Raw genomic sequence first — 24,107 nt, 5'->3', positions numbered from 1 at the left:
GCAGAAGAATGGATGAACAATCTGGAAGATATGTTAATGCGAAGTACTCAAGCTTAACAGTGAAAATCATTTCAAAAAAAAAATAAAAGAAGACAGGTAAAAGAACCTCTGGGACAACATCAAGTATGCTAACATTCACATTATAGGGGTCCTAGGAGAAAAAGGGGTAGATAATTTAATCGAAGAAATAATGACTGAAAATTTCCCTAACCTGGGGAAGGAAACAGACATCCAGGTCCAGAAACATAGAAAGCCCCAAACAAGATAAGCCCAAGGAGGTTCACAACAAAATATATAATAAAATGTCAAAGATTAAAGATAAAGTGAGACTATTAAAAGCAGCAAGAGAAAAGCAAACAGTTATGTGAGAGGAAAACCACACAAGGCTATCAGTTGATTTTTCAGCAGAGACTTTGCAGCATAGAAGGGAGTAGTATCATATATTCAAAGTGCTGAAAGGAAAAAACCCACAACCAAGAATACTCTACCAGGCAAGATACACATTCAGAATTGAAGGAAAACTAAAGAGTTTCCTAGACAAACACAAGTTAAAGAAGTTCATCATTGCTGAACTACCTTACAAGAAATGTTAAGGGGATTTTTTTTTTTTTTTAGATTTTAATTTTATTATTTACTGAGAGAGAGAGAGCGCACATGAAAACATAAGAGAAAGTATGAGCAGGGGAAGGGGCAAAGGGAAAGGGAAAAGCAGGCTCCCCACTGAGCAGGGAGCCTGACACAGGACTTGATCCCTGGATCCCAGGATCACAACTTGAGCCAAAGGCAGACAGCAGACGCTTAACTGACTGAGCCATGCAGATATCCTGTAGGGGACATCTTTTTTTTTTTTAAGATTTTATTTATTTATTCGTGAGAGACAGAGAAAGAGGCAGTGACAGAGGCAGAGGGAGAAGCAGGCTCCTTGCAGGGAGCCCGATGTGGGACTCGATCCTGGTACTCCAGGATAATGCCCTGACCCCAAGGCAGATGCTTAACCACTGAGCCACCCAGGCATCCCAAGGGGACATCTTTAAGCAGAAAGAAATGGCCATAACTAGAAGAAAACTATGGAAAGAAATCTTACCACTAAAGCAAACATACTGTAAAGGTAGTAGATCATGTATGAAACTAGTATGAAGGTTAAAAGGCAAAAGTAGTAAAATCAACTATTTCTACAAAAATTAAAGAATACACAAAATAAAAAGACATAAAATAATATCGCATATAAAATGTGGGAGGAAGGAGTAAAACAGTAGTGTGCTTAGGATGTGTTTGAACTTAAGCAACCATCAATTTAATATAGACTGCTAAATACATAGAATATTATACATAGGGGATCCCTGGGTGGCTCAGAGGTTTAGCACCTGCCTTTGGCCCAAGGCGTGATCCTGGAGTCCCAGGATCAAGTCCTGTGTCGGGATCCCTGCATGGAAGCAGGCTGCTTCTCGCCCTCTGCCCGTGTCTCTACCTCTCTCTCTCTCTCTCTCTCTCTCTCTGTCTACCATGAATAAATAAAAAAAAATTTTTTTAAATTATACATAAACCTTATAACCACCAACCAAATACCTACAATAAATATACAAAAACTATAAAGGAATCCAAGCATAGCACAAAAGAAAGTCGTCGAATCACAGGGAAGAGAGTAAGAGAAAAGAACAGAGAACAATTATACAAAAACAACCAAAAAACAATGAACGTAATGACAGTAAGTACATACCTATCAATAATTACTATAAATGGACTAAATATTCCAAAAAACAGGACATATGGTGACTAAGTGGATAAAAAAACTAGACCCATCTATATGCTACCTATAAGAGACTCACTTCAGACCTGAAGCCACATACAGCCTGTTAAGTGGAAGGACAGAAAAAGATATTCCATGCAAATGGAATTGAAAAAAAGGCTGGGATATAGCAATACTTATATCAGGCATAATACACTTTAAAACACAGACTGTACCAAAAGACAACAAAGGGAGTTAAATAATGATAAAAGATCAATTCAAGAAGAGGATATACCAATTGTAAATATCTGTGCGCCCAATGCAGGAGTATCTAAATACATAAAGCAAATATTAACAGACATAAAGGGAGAAATTGACAGTAAAACAATAATAGTAGGGGGCTTTTAACAACCCACTCACATCAATAGATAGATCATCCAAATGTAAAGTCAATAAGGAAACAGTGGCCTTAAATACCATATTTAGATGGAATTAACACATAAATACCAAACATTTCATCCCCAAACAGAAGAATACACATTTTTTTCAAGTGAACATGGAACATTCTCCAAATGAGATCAATTGTTAGGCCACAAAATGAGTCTCAAAAAATCTAAAAAGCATCTTTTCCGACCACAGCAGTATGAAGTTAGAAATCAATCACAAGAGAAAAACTGAAGAGAAAAAAAACCCACCACCATCCCCAAAACACATGGAAGCTAACAACATGTTATTAAACAATCAATGGGTCAATGAAGAAATCAAAGAGGAAATTTAAAAAATACTTGGAGACAAATGAAAACCGAAAACACAATGGTTCAAAAACTTTGAGACGGGGGCACCTGGGTAGTGAAGTCGGTCGAGCATCCCACTCTAGGTTTTGGCCCAGGTTGTGATCTCAGGGTTGTGGAATCAAGCCCCATGTTGGGCTCTGCATTCAGCAGAGTAGGCTTGGGATTCTCTCTTCCTCTGCCCCTCCCCCATGCTCACACGTGTGTGAATATTTTCTCACCCTCTCTCCCGCAAATAAACAAATCTTAAAAACAACAACAACAACTCATAGATCAAAGCAATTCTAAGAAGGAAGTTTACAGAGATACATGCCTACCTCAAAAAAATAAGAAAAATCTCAAATAAGCAAATGTACCTTTACACATCAAGGAACTAGAAAAAGAAGAACAAAGCCTAAAATTAATAGAAAAAGGAAAATAATGAAAAGTAGAGTAGAAACAAATGAAAGAGATTAAAGAAACAATAAAAAGAAATGAAACCAAGAGTAATTCTTTGAAAAGTTAAAAAAAAATGAAACTGTAGCCAGATTCACTACAAAAAAGAGCATTTAAAATCAGAAGTAAAAAAAAAAGTAAAAAATAAAATCAGAAGAGAAGTTACAACTGACACCACAGAAATACAAAGAATTATAAGAAACAACTATGAAAAATTATATGCCAATAAGTTGGAAAACTAGCAGAAATAGATAATTTCTAGAAACATACAGTTTTCCAAGACTGAATCAGGAAGAAACAGAAAATATGAACAAACCAACTACTACTAATGAAATAAAATTTTTCATCAAAACATCCAACAAACAAAAGTCTAGGACCAGAGAGCCTCACAGGTGAATTCTACCAAACATTAATATCTATGCTTTTCAAATTCTTCTACAAACACAAAAGAGGAAGAAATGCTTCCAAATTCATTCTACAAAATCAGCATTACCCTGCCAAAATCAAACAAAAATATTAAAAAAAGAAAATTATATATACCAACATGCCTGATGAATACAGATAGAAAATTCCTCAATAAAATATTAGCAAATTGAATTGAACAATACATTAAAGAATCACTCACTACAATCAAGTGGGGCTTATTCCAAGGATGAAACGACAGTTCAATATCCACAAATCAATGTGCTACATTAACAAAGTAAAGGATAAAAATCACGTGTTCATCTCAGTAGATGTAAAAAAGCATTTGACAAAATTCAGTATTTATTCATAATGAAGACTCCCAAAAGTGAGTTTAGAAGGAACATACCTCAACATAATAAATGCCACATACGACAAACGCACAGCCAACATCATACTCAATAGTGAGAAGCTAAAAGCTTTTTTCTGAAAACAACGATGTCCACTCTCACCACTTTTATTTAACAAAGGACTGGAAGTCCCTAGCTACAACAATCTGAAAAGAAAAAAACTGTAAGACAACCAAATTAGTAAGGTAGTAAAACTGTCATTATTTGCATATGACATGATACTACATTTAGAAAATCCTAAAGAGTCCGCCAAAAAACTATCAGAAGTAATAAAATGAATTCAGTAATGTTGTAGAATAAAACATTAATATACAAAAATGAATTGGTTTTCTGTATACAACCTAAGCAGAAATGTTTTAATAATCCCATTTACAATTGCACCAAGAAGAGTAATATAACTACAAATAAATTTAGTGAAGTAGGTGAGACACTTGTACTGTGAAAACTAACACACTGATAAGAGAAACTGAAGATGGCAAAAATAAATGGAAAGATATATCATACTACCTAAAGCAATCTACAGATTCATTGCACTTCCAATTGAAACACCAACAATATTTTTCACAGAACTAGGCCAAATAACCCTAAGATTTGCATAGAACCACAAAAGACTCTGAATAACCAAAGTAATCTTGACAAAGAAGAAAGTTGGAGATATACAATCTCAGATTTCAAACTATCCTACAAACCTATAGTAATTAAAACAGTATAATAATGGCACAAAAACTGGTATATAAAGCAATGGAACAAAATGGAGAGCCCAGAAATAAACCCACACTTAATATGGTCAATTAATCTACAAAAAGGAGGCAAGAATATAAAAGAGGGAAAAAACAGTCTCTTCAATAAATGGTGCTAGAAAAATTGGACAACAGTCACATGGCAAAGAACAAAACTGAACCACTTTCTTTGGGGAGGAGGGTATATTTTTTAATTGGAGTTTGATTTGCCCTGAACCACTTTCTAACACCATACACAAAAATAAACTCAAAATGGATTCAAGACCTACATGTAAGACCTGAAACCATACAACTCCTAAAATAAAACACAGACAGTAAACTCAGCTGAACATCAGCCTTAGCAGTATTTTTCTGTATGTCTCCTCAGGCAAGGGAAATAAAAACAAAAATAAATAATTGGGACTATAAAAACTTTTGCACGGCAAAGAAAACCATCAACAAAACTAAAAGAAAACAGACCAAATAGGAGAAGATATTTGCAAATGATATTATCTGATAGGGGATTAATATCCAAAATATATAAAGAATTTATACAACTCAAAAACAATCCAATTAAAAAATGGGCAGACAATCTAAATAGACATTTTTCAAAGACAGACATATGAGAAGATAGAACAACATTACTAATCACCAGGGAAATGCAAATCAAAACCACAATGAGGTATCATCCTACATGCCAGTCACAGTGGCTTATATCAAAAAGATAAGAAATAACAAGTGTTGATGAGGATGAGGCGAAAAGGGAATCCTTGCTCCCTGTGAGTGGGAATGTAAACTGGTATAGCCTCCTCTATGGAAAACTATAGTTTTGAGGAACTATAGAAGTTCCTCAAAAAAATTAATAAGCAGAAATATCACAGGATCCAGTAATTCCACTACTGGATATTTACCCAAAGAGGTAAAAAAAAAAAAAAAAACACAAACAACTAACTTGAAATGATATTTCCATCCCTATGTTTACACACACACACACACACACACACACACACACAGGATTACTGAGCCATAAAAAATGAAATTTTGCCATGTGACAACATGAACTTATTATGCTAAGCAAAATAAACAGAAAGACATTATAATTTCACTTATGTGTGGAATCTAAAAATAAAACAAACAAAAAGCAGAAAGAGACCTATAAATACAGAAAATACACTGATGGTGGCCTAGAGGGAGGAAGGGTAGCCAAAATGAGGAAAGAGGAGTAGGGGACACAGGCTTCCAGTTATGGAATGAGTAAGTCCCAAGGATAAAAGACACAGCATAGAAAATATAGTCAATGATACTGTAATTGTGTTGTATGGTGACAGATGGTAGCTACACTTGTGATGAGCACAGCATAATTTACAGAGTCATCGCATGTGGTATTTTATGTCAACCATACTTCAGTAAAAAATAGTATTACTAAAAGAATGGCTAGAACTTTAAGTTGTAACCTGTAGTCATGTCCTGGTAGCTCTAGTCTGCTTTTCATTACTCACCAGGATCTCCACACAAACTGTGGACTATTTTTGTTAACTGTACTAATATTCTCTTCAGCTTGATCTATGTTACTAAGGCAGCAGAATTTCAGTACTTTTCACACTGAATCCATCAATCAACTGAATCAATCTCTCTCACACACACACACAAACACACTCCTTTTTCTAAGTTAGTTACTCTTCTTAGATTAGTAATGAGAGAGGTGCCTCAATGGCTCAGTTGGTTAAGTGTTGAAATCTTGGTTTTGGCTCAGGTCGTGATCTCAGGGTCATGGGATTGAGCCCTGCAATGGGCTTCGAGAACCTCCCTCCCCACTAAAACAAAAAATGATTAGCAAGGAGAAAAAATTTTAATTCAAACATTGGTTACAACTGTTTAAATGAAGGCAACTAAACTAATATGCAGCCTAATGGTTTTTTATGTTCAAGAAATACAAAAGGACTTTCCTCATTATTTTTCAGTATATATTTAATAATTTCCATTAAGGATTTAATTAGAATTTTAAGTGACTAAATGAACATCAAAAACAGAATTTAAGGGCAGCCCTGGTAGCGCAGTGGTTTAGCGCCGCCTACAGCCTAGGGTGTGATCCTGGAGACCCTGGATCGAGTCCCACATCGGGCTCTCTGTATGATGCCTGCTTCTCCCTCTGCCTGTGTCTCTGCCTCTCTCTCTCTGACTCTATGAATAAATAAATAAAATCTTAAAAAAAAAAACAAACCAGAATTTAACATTTATTACAATCTGATTTTATCAGCAAAGATTTAAGTACTCAAGAAAACAAAATATGTTTCTAAAACACAAGTTAATGAATCTATAAACCAAAATGTTCCACCTGTATAATCTCAAGTTTGTTAAATATTTCCATATTCCTATCCTCAATATCCTCATATCTTTTAATTTTTTAAATAAGTAGATTATCTGCACAGAGAAATAAAGCTATGTAATATTTCTGACTTGATATACAATACTGTGTTAAGAAATCTATATAATTATTCTTGTTATTGTAATCACACAGAATTGCATCAAGTGAATTCTATCTTCTCAGCCTTTGGACAGTTCAAGCACATTTACTTTCCTGGACATCAAAGCTGAAATATAAATAATAGTTAAGTTCTACTTGTACCTCCTTCCTCACATTCAAGGAATTCTACTAACAGCTCTTAAATTCATTTCTTTTATTCCAACAACACTGCCACTACATTTCAGATGTGTAAGTCTTGCCTAGATTGATTTTCCTCACCCCAAATAAGCTTGGTTTAAATGCTTCCCCCCTACTGCCAAAGTGACCTAACAAAAAATAATATGACTATCATCCTAATGCTTAAAATCTTTCAATGATTCTAGTATCTAAGGAAAAAATTCAGAACTACATCTTTTCACAAGCAAGTTTGTGTTGATGTTTCAGGCTTCCAAACGAACTGCACCTCAAAGAGAGACATTTTTCCAGAGTGTTTTTTTTCCTTTCACTCTCTTACATATATTGCTGTTCTGTACACTAATAAAGCTTTCCCTATTTATCTAAGTAAATTCAAACCATTCTTTGTTAAGAAGCTGCATCTACCTCACACTAAGCATGAATAAGCAATATCTAGAACTTCCACAGCATTTTATCTGTACTTCTATTAGCACCTCATTTTATTTCACTGTTAGGATTTGTACTGATTCTTCATCTCATTGTAATAAATGTCAGCTCTGAAAGAGCAGAAATCATGTTTTAGGCATGTGTTCTCCCAGTGTCTAGAAACAGCACGAGCTGAGGGCTCGAAAAATGTTTACTGGATTAATGAATCACATTACAAAAGATAAAAACTATATGACATACTTTAAAAAGATGAAATTACAAGAGTGGAATAAAGAAATGCTATTACTATGTCATCACTGAAAATGCCTTAACTTTGCTGCACAGTGATACTAATTTACTAGCAGATCTGATTCACCTTTTTGAGAATTTAGCCATGATATTACTAATATCTTGGAAATATATACTCTAAGGATAGTGACAGAACACAAATTGTCTTTATTCTGGTCACGTATTTGCTTTTAAATTATTTTTACAGTCTTTCAAAAGAGAAAGACAAGCCAGAATAACAGCTGGTTTTCTCCATCATGTAGCTGCCACCTTGACTGATTTTTCAGTATAAAGTAAAACTAAAGTCATGTATTACATTCTCATTACAATCTCCTTAAAAAAAATCACTTTTGATTATGCTAAATAAGTGATAAGCAGGCAAAGGCCACAATAAATAGACATTAATAAAAGATGAAATTCAAACGGCCTTCGTAATGCTTCACCAATAATGAAGGAAACGTGGAAAAACAAATACTATTTCCCTATCAGACTCCCAATGCCTAACTGAATGATAATAGCTAATGTTGCTGAGGAGTGTGAAAAAAAAAAAAAAAAAAAAACAGGAATACTCAAATACTGTTTGTTGGGAGCTGACACACCCTTTTAAAGAAGGCCATTTGGCAGTAACACATCAAAAGTCTTCAAAATGTGTATAACATTTGTCCCTATAATTTATTTCTAGGGATTTAATCTAAAAAAATAATAGATTCAATATATAAGATGCATATGCTAGATTATTAATTGTAATATATATAGTATCAAACCACTGAAAACAACCTAAATCACGATACATAAATATAGTGGTTGGTCACTATTCATTAAAAAGTAATTACAGAGATTTGGATATATTAGCTTGTAAAGAAGTCCACCAAAACTAAACTCATCCATTTGATTCTTGGGCTTCTTTTGATTGTGTTTCCCAGACTGGTTTTTCCCTGATATTCCATTATCTTTTAATGAGAGTATAGAAACCAGATTTATATCACAACAAAGTCAAAAAGCAAGTTATAGAATATTATATAAGCATGAATGTTTTAATAAAATGTATAAGCACAGAAAAAACTTGGGAAGTTATATATTAAGATGCTAATGGAAGACACACACAGACTGGTTAAGAATGACAGTATATTTTCTCCTACACGTGGGTTAAATAGTGTAAATCAGATATTTAAGTTGTAATCATAATGTAATTAAGAATATAACTAAATGTTCAATGTCTATTAATTCTCTTTGACAAGAACAAAAACAGAAAAGAAATAAGAGATCTTAACTTAAAGCTCTACGGTTGTTGTTATTCTGTATATTTAGAAAAATACAAAAAGAACACCAAACAAATGAAGCAACAAACTATGTGATCTGACCAAAATTTATACTTACTAGTTTACAAGCTTTAATTTTAATCCCAGAAAACTGCTTGTCAATGCTACTAAGTGCTGATATATGACTGTAACTTATCAAAATTTATATTGTCTTTTAAATGCAAAATAAAGGGGAAAAATCATCTTAGATGTTAAGAACTATAAAAAGACAGTGAGTTATTTCTTTTTAGAACATTATTCCAGGTGCTATGCCAGCAACTACAAATCCTGGAGTTTGAACTCTCAATGCTTTCTCTTGTTGTTGTTGTCTTTAACTCTCAATGTTTTAAAACATATCTCCAAAGAAAATCCTAAAATAAAATGCAATCTTCATGCAACAATATATGCAATATTATAACATTGTTATTCACCCTGTACTTAAGTTCACATGTACCTAACCCAATACAAAAGTGACAAAGTTCATGAGTTAAATATACCAAGTGTATTTTACCTGAGCCCACAGCTAGAAATAATCGAATAAATAAGAGAGAAGATACTGCTTTTCCCTACACAATAATTCCCATTAATGTAAAAGAAATGAAGAAGAAAATAGAAATTTATCATTAGATAAACACCATGTAATAATAGTTACTTACCAGCAAGATCCACCAATGGATGCTAAAGTGAGTGGGTGAAAGCTTAAGAAAAAACTGGGTATTTGCATAGTCTCAGAGTATCTTCTCAAGATCTTTATTAAATACAAAGAAAAAAATATTTTTTCCAGTGGAGAAACCCAGCAGAAACTATCTAACTCCATGAGATGGTAGTTAACATAGAAAGACATCAACATCACTCTTGGTGTTATGTGTTTTAAAAAGACACATCACTTTTGTGTCTTTCCAAAATGCATAGCTTCAACCTAATCGTAAGACATCACATAAACTCAAATTGAGAGGCATTCTATGAAGTAACTGACCATTACTCTTCAAAACTGTCAGACGAACTTAAGAGACATGACAAATAATGTAGTATGAAATGCCAAACTAGATTTTAGAGGAGAAAATGAGTATTAATGAAAAACTGGTGAAATAGCTTAGTTAAGAATGTTATACTGATGCCAATTTCTTAGTTTTGATAAATGTACTTCTGTGACTGTTACAAGAGGGGAAGCTGGTAAAGGGTAAATGGGTACTCTGTACTGATTTTACAACTTTTGTGTAAGTCAAAAATGATTCAAAATTTTAAAAAATGTAAACATTTTTATCTACTTAATGAATGTTGTCAAATAAACTTTAAAAATTATTTGTAACAAACCTGGGGCTGAATCATATCTAAAACTAGAAGATAATATCACTTAACTTACCAAAATGCACTTGTGCAATAGGAATGATAATACCTATTATGCAGTACTCCTCTGAGGATTAGAAATAACTTTCTTTCTGATCTAGTAAGAAAACAGTAAAGCACAATGGTATGGGCTTTTGCATTATCACCTCTGTGTCCCTGAGCTAACTCCTGTCTAACTCCTCTGTGTTTCAGTTTCCTCTGTACACAATGCAGGTAAAGTTAAATTTAGCTTAAAGGATCCTGGATAATGAGCTAGGATAAAAGTAAATTATGAATACAAAGCATTTGACTCAGTATCCAGTACAGAGTTCAAAAAAGATTTAAGGTATAACAGAATGAATGTTGAAGTGGGTAGTCATTATTAATAAATTTAATGTAGTGCCCATGTACTGCCAAATATAATTCACATACCTAACTGCCAAGTTATTAAGAAAGGATGAAGATAAATCTGGAATACTCTCTTCATAAAATAGGGATACATTTAATATACAAATAAAAGATTTCCACTCAGAGTAGCAAACAATATGGGTGCTTTAAAAAACAAACTCTTAGCTACCAGGAAAAGACAGCTGTTTAAATTAATTTTGGATAAAACCAGAAGTCCTGGTTTAAGCAAGAAAAGGCCTGGGACAAACAAGATAGACACACAGATTAAGAATCACTAGATAATAAAAATCAATTTGATAGTGAAACACTTTCCATAAATGTTATTTGCCTTTATTTTTACACTAATATCAGTACATTAAAAGATTATTTCAATGAAAATAAAAATTTCTACCCACGACTATTTCCAACATCTACAACCCAACTGCCCTGGCAATGGTCTCTTAAATTCAGTGGTTGCCTAATATATTCTAAATTTTAGGCTCATAACCATTTAAAACAAGAAAATTACATCATGAAAGATTATAATTATAATACAGTTCAACAAAACACAATTTTGAAGCTATAACCCATCTAGAGTTCATACGTGGATCCTGAATTTAATGAAAATGCTAATTTAAAAAAAAGGTTTCACACTGTTATCTCCTGATTGTGCAACCACCCTGATAATTTCAGGTCACAAAAATTTTAAGTAAGATTTCAAAATGCTTTTCTACATGTATCTATTATACTTGGGAATATTCTAAAACCATCTCTATTTCTACCTTTCATACAACTATTTGAAACCCTTCACAGGTGTCAACAAATAAAACTGTACACACTTACCAACACCTTGAGGCCGACTCAACCTTACAGAATTATTTTCAAATTTTTGGACATGAGGTGGGTATTCTTTCCTAAAAAAGGAAATTTATATAGCTTTATTCTAACAGAAAAAAATATTTTCAAAACGAAAAGGCTGAGGAAATACTTACAATATGTTTATTAAAAGAAAACAATAGCTTCTTTGCCAAAATAAAAAAAAGTGACACTATAAAATAAAACTGTATTATAAGATATACTAAAGCTTATTACATTGTAAGGTCCCTAAGAACAGTGACCATATTTTATTTAGACTGTTAATCAAAGCCCATAGCAAGCAGATTTTCAAATATATAGTTAATAATAAATGAATCCAAATCATTGTCGTTTCAGAGTAGTCACCAAAGTTATATGGTGCACAAAACTTTAGTTTTCTTTTGGAATTGTCTTCATAATCAATTCAAAAAAACCACATAAAAAAAGGAACATGTATTATTTCACTGTCACACATTTTCTAAATTAAAAAAATCAGCTTAATAATAACCAATTTGACCAATTTTGCTCTAAATGTTTTTAGTTATTCAAAAACAAGTCAATGACTAAAGGAATAAATGGCTATTGAGATACTGGCCTTGAGGACATTTCAAAGTCAGCACAAAAAATGTTATGTACAAAACCAGAAATATGAAGTATTTTATATTTTAGTCTTGTACTATGACTATATTATGAAGATATAATAATACTTTAAAAACTTCTAAAAATATTCCCATCTTACTTAGCCAAGGAATTAAAAATAGAAGCAGCTTTATTATTATTTGTAAATTCATACACATTAGCATTCAACACCTATAAGAGTATACAATTAAACAAAAACCATAAATAAATTTTTCTAAAAGAAATTTCATATTCTTATGTAATAAAAATCAAAGCACTCAAAAAAAAATATGGGAATGAAACAAGAAAATAGTTAAGAGTAGTGACAGTAGTGTATTTATAATAGCAGTTAGCAGATAGTGAGCATCATGTGCCAGGTACTATTCTAAGAGCTTTATAACTATTAAACAATCCTCACAATTACCTTATGAAGTATATACTATTTTTAGCACTTTACAGATGAGACTGAGGCACAATAAGGTCAGTTAACTTGCCTATACTCACATAACTATTAAATAGCAATGCCAGAATCTGAAATCCAGCAAATTGCATCAATACTGTTAAGTAATAGAATTTTCATGATTATCAAGCAGCGTATTTGTACAACTGGGCAATTTCAACCATGAAAAAATTTTTAAGATTCATGAGGATAGGAGTTGAAAGATGAGAATTTGCCTTAGAGATAATAGTACTACTAGCACTAATAAAGAAGGTAGGTTTTTAGCTAATTACACTAAACTTAAAATAAAAAATAAAACTCATGTTTTTATATTCCATACATTTTCATACCAAAGAGGATATATTGTAGTCTTATCTTTAACTCAACCGTTTTTTTAAATCTCTAATTTTTATAACTCTTCCCTTTGGAAAAATAAAGATACAAACTTTAAAAATGCAACAGAGGCAATGAATCTGAAGCAAAGTATGATGATACGATCATGGTAAACTCTAAAAATTATTATTTTTAAAATAGTGTAGAACACAAATAGTATACATTCTTAAATACTAAGGATTATTAACACAGAAAATAATTATTTGACAGAGAATGGGCACAAAATCTGAAAACACAGATATTTTGGATTTTGTTATTTTGAACCTGCTTATTCATTCTGGGGTATGCTACATATTCAGGTTTGTTCAGTAATAACTGACATAAATCATTTAAGACAACAATCATACATGTGAAGGGACGGGTGAAACTGCTGCATTAAACACGCTGTATTCTTTGCAATTTTGACACAGTGCATTAAACTACATTCTGCTAATGAAGAACAAACACCACATATCATATAATCCATGACTATCATGTTTTATAATGTAGTGTTAATAAATTTTTCTTTATATTTGGTAACATTTCCAGACCTATGGCCATATTAGTATTTTCTATGTGTTTCTCTACCTATATAAATAGGGAAAACTAATTTTTCTTTCCAAAATATGTATGAATAAATTATTGAAATAAAAGCATACCTTAAAATTTAATACAAGAATTTCAGGATGAAAGTAGTATTACTTTGACAAGAAAAATTTTGAAAACTTCCCAGCCACAAAGTATCTTATATTCTATAAAATTTAGTTTTTGAATCCTTAAGACTTCAGAACTCTCTTCCAACATGGCCGAAGACAACTCTCCAAACAAGACCACAGCCATCAGTCACAGACATGCTGTACCAAATTCACAGATCAACTAAAAATCCTCTTCAAGGCATTTGACCAAAATCCTTATCCAGGTTATGCTACCTACCAAACGAAGACTGGCTTTAAAAGTCAACACTGAAGAGTCTGGAATTCAGATTTGGTTTCAGAATCTAAGAGCTAGACACCAGTGCCAGAAAAAATCAGAACCCGATGAGGACTTAGAATCAAGCCAAGCCCAGGATCACCCTGAAGAGGATATTCAAAGTAGAGAAGACTTCCTCACAATTTACACCTTCATTGAGGCATTTACGGACAACCCTTGATAGCAGAGAGCAACTTGCTAAAGAAATTGGCATTCCAGAGAAATTTGGTTTCAAAATCGGAGATCTGGATTTCATGTCCAGAGGAAAAAGACCTGATGATGAAGACTTAGAACAGAGACAAAACCAGGAACAGGATCTCAGGGATGTGAGAGTTCAAGACTCCACACCCGTCGTGGCCTCGAACTCACCACCCCAAGATCAAGAGTCACATGCTCTACTACATGAGCCAGCCAGGTGCCCCTGAAGTAGGTATTTTAAAAAGTAAAATATTGTGGTCAAACAGGGATTCTTATAGGGAGTGTGGTAATTTTTAATACTCTTAAAATTTCATACCCAATTTAATAGTTATATTCTATAAAAATTAAAAGTAAAAAAATCTGTATTAAAAAAATAAACTTAAGGTTTTAAAAAATTTTGTTAGATGATCAAAAATCAAATTTTATGTTAATTTCTTGGTTTGTGGGTTCCATCACCCTACAGATAGGAAAATTTAAAACTCCAAACACGTATGAAGCCTAGGTTTTCTCAGTGGATATTTCTTTCTCACTTCAAATCAAGCAGAAGCATAGAAACTTCCCTGTCATCTGTTATCTAGAAGGTAGGGTTTGTTTTTTGGGGTTTTTTTGTTTTGTTTTGTTTTTTGCTTGTGAGAGTTTGTGTTTTGTGTAGAAGTTTTAAAAACAAAACAAAACAAAACAAAATTTCACGGACCCACACTTTGTAAGCTGCATAAAACAATTGGAAAGTTTTTTTTCTTCTGTGCAGAATACTTCAAATAACCTCAAAATGCTCTGCTTATTAAAGCTTAGGCCTCAGCTCTGAAAGTTTTTTAAAATAAGTTTAATTATGGAATAATTTTAGATTGGCAGAAAAGTTGAAAAATCAATCAGAATTATATCCCTCGCCCAGTTTCTCCTAAAGTTAGCACCTTCAGCATTATACATATGTCAAAAAAGAAACCAACACCAGTATGCTATTAACTAAATGCTAAACTTTATTTGAATTTCACCAACTATTCCACTAATATCCTTTTTTTGAACCAGAATCCAATCCAGGATTCACTGCTTTTAGTTGTATTGTCTTTCTAGCCTCCTCTGTTACCCAGTCTTATACGATCTCTCATGACCTTGGCATTCTGGAAGAGAATTATCAATTATTTTGTAGAATGCCCTTCAACCTGGGTCACTCTTAATGTTTTTCTCACAATTAGATAAAGGCTATATATTTGGGGGAAGGATATTGCAAATCTGAAGTCCTCTTCTCATCACATCATATCAGGAAGTATATAATAATATCATAAAATTTATCACTGGTGATGTTAACCTTCATTATTTGGTTAAGGTAGTGTTTGCCAAGTTTCTCCATTCTAGAGTTACTATTTTTCTCTTTCTACACTCTATCTGCAAATAAACAAGTCAGTCCTGCACACAAAAGAGGTGAGGGTAAACTCCATTTCCTGAAATCTGGAGTATCTACACAAATTATTTAGAATTCTATAATAAACAGTTGTCCATTTCCTTCAATTCACTTTATGTAGCTTGTAAAACCCTAGGATAGCTGAGTAAATAAACGATTTACTCAATCAGATCCTTTAGGTTATAATCCAATTGTTGAAGTTTTAGTCTTTGGGCACACTTTCAGTTGGCTCCTGTGTCCCCTTGATGTGGTATCATTTTTTTCTTTATTCTGGTAAAAAAATACATATATATAAACACAAAATTCACAGAAATATAGAATGCTTCGTAATCTACTTATCCTTATATAAGGGCCATAAAAATCTTTTCTGTAATGTTACATTTTTAGTACATGTGCTGTTGAGGCAAGGACCCTTTTGTTTTTGAGTAGTTGCTTGGTTTCTAACACTAAAACACTTCACATTCATTTTGTGTTTTCCCTAACCCAAACCTAGAATCAGCCATTTCTCCACATTACTTTTATGAGAGAGTGGTATTAAAAGCCAGGATCTGGGTGCGGGGTTTTTATTGTCTTGGTTTCTGCTGGATTTTAATGATAGCTCAATTTATTCTTTCCATTGCTCACCTGATCTAAAAGACATGTATTTCTATAAAATCAATATATTCATATTCAAATGTTAAAATTCATTATTCCAAACTGATGTTAAACTCATAAATCAGTCTAATTTTCCAAGAGATATATTTAAAATCTTCTACTGCTGGCCTCTAACTGGGAACTTCATACATTTTAAATATTTTAAGGAAATTTTAAATGAAGGTGTTATACTTTTATAGCCTATGCCCATTACAAAACTTGCTCCTTCATCCTATTTAGTACTAATCCTTAATTCTGTTTTTATTAAAATTATACTGTTTTCTGTTTGCTTCTCTTGTGATTCTAAACAGCCTTTTTACCTTACAGAATCTTACTTTATGTGTGATTCTTATAAACATAGTATAACTGGGTTTAATCCAAACAATTGGTCTTTTATTAAATATATTCAACCCGATCACAATTACTGTCACAGCTGACAGACTTGATGGTTTCCTTTCATCCTTCTTTACTGTCTGTTGTATAGATTTCTATTTCATCTCAAAGGGTAAAATGTACTGATGCAAAAGTTCCTCTTACTTTATCTCCAACAAAGATAAACATAATTCTATATAAGAATCCAAGGGTTTCATGGGCTAGGTTCAACTTAACTGCTGCTGAATAAAACACTCGGGTATTTTCATTATAAGGTATTTTATAAACAGTTGCTGCTTCATATCTGGTCTCTGCCAGTCATCTTAGCACAAAAGACTGAAAGAATTTGAAGATCTATTACTATTACAGAAATTTCAAATTTTACATTATGTAAGTCAGTTTTAAATAATTACCTCACTTGTTCCTCACAAATCTCCTTTAAAATGGGCAAATATTATCCCCATTTTACAGTAAGGCATGTGTCTAATGGTATTGCTGATTACTCAATTCCATATCTTCTGATGCCTATTCTAGTATTATTCCAACAAGAATGTAAGCTCCAAGAGGCTAGGGATTTCTGTCTGCTCCTAGAATAGTGCCTGGCACATAAAGTCATTGAAATATTTGCTGAATGTATCAATGAATAAATTTCCACTACAGAAATATGCATAAACCAAAACAGTGCAAAAAGTCAGTATAAACCCTCCAAGACTATTGTGAAAAACAGAATAATCTAAGACCTTTATATTAATCTGAGAATATTAGAGTACTTACATTTTATCTGGCATAACACAGGAAAAGTATTTATATAAACCAAGAGGCTGTTTTGTGTATGATTGTATAAAGAGTTATTTAATATACATTCTTCAGCAATTTTATTTTCAAAATCTTATTAATGGTTTTCCAAAAAATATGTAGTCATGAGTTAACAATTTTAAAGATAAAATGACTCATCGACATCGGAAGAAAATAATGCTTTACTCAAAGATAAAAATAGATACAATGGAAAAATAGTTTTTCTTTCCCAGGAGACAGACAGTAAAATATCTGCACAACCCATTCACCTAAAACATGTAAGAATTGTGAAGTATTTCAGAATTATAAAATATGCCTAAATTTTCTGCTGGCAGGATCATCCTTATATTTCAGACCTTAGTGTTCATTAAGGAAGGGGAATATATGCATTTTTAAAAATACCGCAAGTTGTCCTCTTTAATTTCTCTACAACTTTAAAAAATTATAAATTTAAAATTATATAAGTAAACAAAATTATAGAATGTTCTTTCTTTAACCTTTACCAATTACATAAAGTATTGGTTTAATACAAGGGCTATTAACTTTTTTTTGTGGGGAGGTTCATAAGAGGCTATGAGATTCTCATAAAAGAAAACAGATGTACAAGCACAAAAAATTCTACATAACACACTGAGGAGAGAAACTATTCCTACAAACATTTGCTTTAAAACAATTGCAATCATTGCACTATTCAAAGAAATGTGCATTCTTAAAAAATTTGTTTCTGTGTTATTTACGTCATTCGACACTCCTGCTAAAGGACATATGCCTACCAATGTTATTACAAAGGGAACAAATAGTGATCATAAATTCTGTTTTAGGTCAAAATAGGAATATATTGATGTTTAGAGTTTTAACACCATGCTTAAGGTATGCTAATTCCATTTCCCCCTCAATTCTAACTCATAAAGTGTAAAAAGTATTATCAATAAAATATAATAAGAAAAATTTTAATGCTATTAACTGAAAACAACTTTACTACTAAGGCATTAAAATATTCCACTTTTAAAAGGAAAGCAGTCACGTCAGCATAAATACATAACCATACTAAGAACTGTGGTAAAACATTACCCACATAAGTCAAATAGCATGTTCTGCCATTAATGTTTCCATTTATTAAAATAATCAATAAGCTTTAATGATGAACTCTAATTCAATGGATATTTTTCAAAGCACAAAAATAATCTGACATTGTACTGTTATATCCATGCTCTAATGTCATCAATATTAAGCTTACCTTTCCTTTTGGTCCAGACTGCTTAAAACATGAAAAAGAAAAAAAATGTAAGAGGCAAGACCTCATTTTTGATATATCATTGTAGTTTTAGTACTGCAGTCAATAAGGCAAACTCTAATGTGATTAATTTATTTTAAACACATTATATATATGTTATATACTAAGTTTAGAATCTTGTCAGATATGTAAACTGTTTTTTCAATTTTTGTTAATACAGAAAATTTATATCTAAACATATTTAAGAAAAAAGGATGTACAAAGAGATGAAAGATTCTTGAAAAGAGCTTTATTTGACCATCAACCATTTGAAGATATGTTATTTTAAAGTATTTATGTAAATAGTCTTCAAAGAACAATTTCCTGAAAGTTATAAAATTTTTAGTGGTTCCAATTCTGTTACCAGGTGTGATAATTAGCTTCTGAGTAAGAAAAAAAAATTTTTTAAGGTTGAAACTTGCATTAAAGCCATAAATTAAATACAGCAGTATATAGTTTTGGATACAAGGCAAGGCCTGAGATTCAAAATCCTAGCCTTTAATAAAAAATCCAATGTATAGCAGGTCCATCCTTCTCCACAGTTTATGGAAAATTTAAAAAGCTATCAGTATCAATTACTCAAGAGTAAAATTATGAAAACTTTTAATCTAGGATAAGATTCATATCTTAGAATTATTCTTCATCATTATAAAATGATCAAAATATTCAGAACTAATTGTAAGCAAACACTGTTTACAAATTCCCTGAGTGCTTATATTATTCTCATATTTCTATAGCATGGAACAAACAAGTAAAATATCAATCCTGGCAAATTAAAATAAAAAAAGTTATGTGGTTTTGCATAAACAACACTGAAAAGAAACTCTTATTTTAAGTTTTCAATAGTAAAAAAAAAAAAAAAGAAAAAGAAAAAAAAAAGAATTATAAGCTTACATGAAACCACAGTAGAAATTTTACCTTACCATAAAAAAAACAAAAAACAAAACAGGATAATCTGTATAAAATAAATTTATGTTGGATAAATGACAAAACAGTGAGGGAATACTACCATACCCCTATTAAAATAAATAAAACGAATATATAGTTTAAGTATAGTCCAACTTATCTATTTATTTCTACTGGACCTCTATTTCCAGAAAAAAAAAATGAAAACCAAAAGTTAGATATTAATACCTAATACAGCCATCTAGCTTTACACTGTTGTGCCCAAGAAGTGAGAAGAGTTTAGTAGTCTCTTGTTTTTGTTTTTTTAAACTCACCTGTATAGAGTAAAGGAAAGAGGTAGAAGACAGAGTAGCAGTAGAAGAAACAGGTTTGGTTCTTTCCAATAAACCAAGGGAGTTAAGGAAGAAAACAAAAAACACAAAACAAAATATATATATGCCCATGCTTATTTTTCTTATCCTTGAAGAAAATACATTTATTATGATATAGTATCTAATTTGTAAGTCACTGTGCTTCCACAAGATTCCTTAGTATGTGTTTATTATCAAGTCCTGACCTAGAGGAGCATACATATTAAAAAAATAATAATAATAAAAAAAGCTTTTGAAAAATGGAGAGGGAAGCCATTATTAGTAATGTAGGACTTTTTAAAATGTCAACTTACATTCTTGTTGGACTATTTCATTCTTGTACTAGTGCTGTACTAGCGTTCTTAAATGTTTTAAAAAAGGAAGGAAAAAAGAGAGATTGATTGATTCTGGTATCCATGACCTGATTTAAGACTTCAAAAATTCTTTCAAGGTGTGCTTTTCATTAATAATTAAATCTTGCTTATTCCAGGAGCCCATTTTCCCATTTATGGATTATATATGCTTTTGTAGACATTCATTTTCCCCTACGGTCCTTACAAGTCTTTTCACCTATCCTTAATAAAAAACAAAAACAAAAAAAAGTGAAAACGTAAATAAAACATAAACCAGTAAATATGCTCTTTTAGCAAGTCTCACTGAAGTTAGGGATGGAGATAGTATAATGATATATAGATTTTTAAATTTCTGCATTTCATTTTTCTATAATAAGACTACCCCCCACCTTTACTACTAGTACATAAGCAACCTATCTTCTAAATATGATTTATACTAACATTTGTAGTAGCACTAAGAAAATAGATTGAAATGTAATGTTCTCCCAAATAGTAGCTAATCAGATATATTAATCTCCATTTATTCCCTTCAGATTAAAAGTGTCATGTATTTGTTTTCATAGCTTACTAAAGAACTACAAATTATTCAAAATGCAGGAGTTACTTTTTAAAGACAAATTATATCTCCTGCTCCAAGAGGACTGTATGAATTACCAATTTGTGGCATTTCCTTTCATTTCAAATTAAGAGTTGAGCTGTAAAAGCCAGTAAAAACCAGGGTGGTCACCTCACCTGAAGTCTGACAACTGCGCCAACACTATACTAATTAAAACTAAAGGTTTAAACAAATGAAAAACAACAACAAAGGTTTGGTAGTAACCATCTTAGGTGAAGGCTTTCTTCATGCCTTTGAAGATGTGAGTCCTACAACATGGAGGGTTCTCTTCTAGCTACTACACTCCAAAGCTTCTTTAATACATGCTTTGTGAATTCTTCACAGCTCCCTTCTCTGTAAATAGCACTATGCAAACTGTGTCTACTACACTGTGCTTACCATGTAATTATTTTTTTTTTACTTGTCTTTCTATCCTCTACCCTAGTCAAAATTGAGCATGAAAGGAGGGATTTTGTCAAAGTCACCTTTAACTACTCTATACCTCATCTATGTGTGGCACGTAGCATAAAATCACTCAATAATTTTGAATGAAGAAAATGAGAAAAACTCTCAATGAATTGTCTTTGAATGTCAAAATCTTCTTAATGACATTAACATAGTAGGAATAAGAAATGTTTATTCTATAAATAAGGGACAAGGATAAATAGCATCTGTCCTGACATGATTTTTCAGTTTTCCTTACTGCCCCTAGTTGTTCTTGTCAAGGATTTTCACTCAGGATGTCTCTCTAAATAAAAACTAATTCAGCTTGGTTTTTTGGGTTTTTGTTTTTTTTTTTTGAAGAAATAATATTTTACTACTAAATGCCATTTCCTCTTCACAGAATCTAATCTTTTATGCAGACAGCAATAATATATATGCGAGGTAAAATAGGTGTCAAGACCTAGAATAAAACAAAGCACAAACCAATTTCCAGACTGAAATCAGTTTTTTAACATTACCAAAGATGAGAGCAGGGATGGAAAGAATAGGTTGCACTGCAAATAATTCCAAACTAATAAATAAGTTCAAAAGCAGTAATAATTTTGGTTGTAGAATATATCATGTGATTATAAAATATGAATGAGTATTTCAACAAGGACCACATTTTCAGAATATCAAAAAGACAAATCTTTGTCAGCAGTGGATTCTATCAACATGATCAGTGTGTGAAAATACTGTGTCTTCTCTTTTTGCCTTCCCATTAATTACTCTCCTTTTATTACTTAGTTTCATGTTTGTTCCATTTGTTTGGCCAGAGAGCTTGATTTATATACTTTACAGTAAGAGAAGCCAATTTTTTGGTATTTTTTGGTATGTGCAGTAAGTTCTCTTTTTAGTTGCATTTCTCAAATATTATGATCTTATGTTTATCTATGATAAAATAATATATTTATGCAAAAGAAAGATCTTATTCTAAAGTATGAGAAAGATTTAAGGTTTTTAAGTTAAAAATCTATGCTATAGCAAATCTATGTACATAGTAAATATAGCAAGGGTTTCTAAGAGTCACATTTTCTGAATGAGCAACAATCTAGATTGACAATTTTAAAAAATGAAGAATAGCATCTAGCATATATACCAAATCTTTAAACTTTACTACTTATAAAAACACTTTACACAACTATTCATACCGCAAAATTATTTTATTGTTGGAGCCTAAGAATTTCTTAATCAATTAAAATTGACTCAGAACTGAAATTCAACTAAAATTTTGTAACATCATATTTCAAACACTAAGCTTTCCCCACTGTTACTTTCATTATTTCAAGGTTCAAGTATTACTTTGAAGATCAATGAGAACATCCAAACCTACTGAAACACAAAATTTTCTCAGTTAAAACTAATAATGTGATTTATTTTATTACTATGAAATCCAATAAATCTTAAAAAGTAAGTAGCACAGTAGAAAGTACTGTAGTTTTTACTCATCAGAGCTAAACTACCAGCAGAAGATTTCTTGTCAACGTTGTAAAATCAGATTAATTTAACTGGAATATAATGCAATAGGAAGGCTTTTATTTTTCTATTTACAGAATGTGATTTATTCAAAAGCAGATATAAAATAATAAAAATCTAGGACATGAATTACTTCAGAGACAGGAATATCTCATTACAGACAAGAGAAACGCAATAAAGTCCCATAAAGTAAAAAAAAAAAAAAAAAAAAAAAATGGTTAAAGAAAAGAAAAAAACAGTGCAAAACTATTAAAGAGGATGGTATATATTACTAAACAAAGGCAATTTGAATCCTTACCTTTGGGCTGCTGTTTTTACTAGTGATATCTGTGCATTAGCATGATGAAAACGTCTACCATGAACTACAGTTCCAGAACATATTGATGCATTTTGTGCATTTTCACTGCAGATGCAAGAGACAAAAAGTAATCTGAACAGAGGAGAATTACATACATATATGCAAAATAAATCTGTACATATATACACATAAAAATCTTCAGACTAAAAACTATATATCAACTCAATTGACCATGTTAAATTGTCCATTAGGAATTTTCCACTTTTCTGAATTTGTCTCTGGAATGTTTCCAATACAATTCATGAAAGAAGATACAGAGTAAAAGAACACTAGAATAGAAATTAGGAATCCGGGGCAACCCTGGCAGCTCAGCGGTTTAGTGCCGTCTTCAGCCCAGGGAGTGATCCTGGAGACCAGGGATCGAGTCCCACATCAGGCTCCCTGCATGGAGCCTGCTTCTCCCTCTGCCTGTGTCTCTGCCTCCCTCTCTCTCTCTCTCTCTCTCTCTCTCTCTCCCCCTCTCTGTGTTTCTCATGAGTAAATAAATTAAAATCTTTAAAAAAAAAAAAGAAAGGAAGAAATCAGGAATCCTAAATGAATGTTTTGCACTATAAAATACCTTATAAATTAATTCTGGCATTTTCTTCTTCTCTATTAGGGACTATCCATATAAAAAGCTTTTAAACCATAATATTACAAAATTTTCTTAAATGCCAAAATAAAAATCAAATGTACGAATTATAAAAAAAAGTGGAGTCTCTAATTCTACTTCTTCAAAGTTGACATTTTTAAAAAATGAAGAACAGCATATGACTTCAAAGTTACTTAGCCTTTATGTACCCCAGTTTTCTATCTATATATTGACAAAATTAAAATG

At 31.9% G+C, this 24,107-nt stretch overlaps 1 protein-coding gene across 9 annotated transcripts in view; it reads right to left on the bottom strand.

Annotated features, from left to right (window-relative positions):
• Positions 1–24,107, bottom strand: part of SENP6 (SUMO specific peptidase 6) — a 117,596-nt gene that overhangs the window by 55,334 nt on the left and 38,155 nt on the right. For 3 of the 9 annotated variants that reach the window (XM_072735608.1, XM_072735580.1, XM_026007380.2), the window contains exons 5-7: positions 23,231–23,335; positions 18,734–18,754; positions 11,690–11,760 (exon numbers count right to left, since the gene is read on the bottom strand). In XM_072735608.1, coding sequence (XP_072591709.1) covers positions 11,690–11,760; positions 18,734–18,754; positions 23,231–23,335 — 197 coding nt within the window. The remainder of the gene's footprint in view (positions 1–11,689; positions 11,761–18,733; positions 18,755–23,230; positions 23,336–24,107) is intronic. The other 6 variants (XM_072735593.1, XM_072735619.1, XM_072735584.1 and 3 more) reach the window with 2 other exon arrangements.

This window comes from Vulpes vulpes, chromosome 1 (genome assembly GCF_048418805.1).
Source record: "Vulpes vulpes isolate BD-2025 chromosome 1, VulVul3, whole genome shotgun sequence".
In the NCBI taxonomy this organism is placed as follows: domain Eukaryota; kingdom Metazoa; phylum Chordata; class Mammalia; order Carnivora; family Canidae; genus Vulpes; species Vulpes vulpes.
This window is presented reverse-complemented; position numbering and strand designations above follow the sequence as displayed.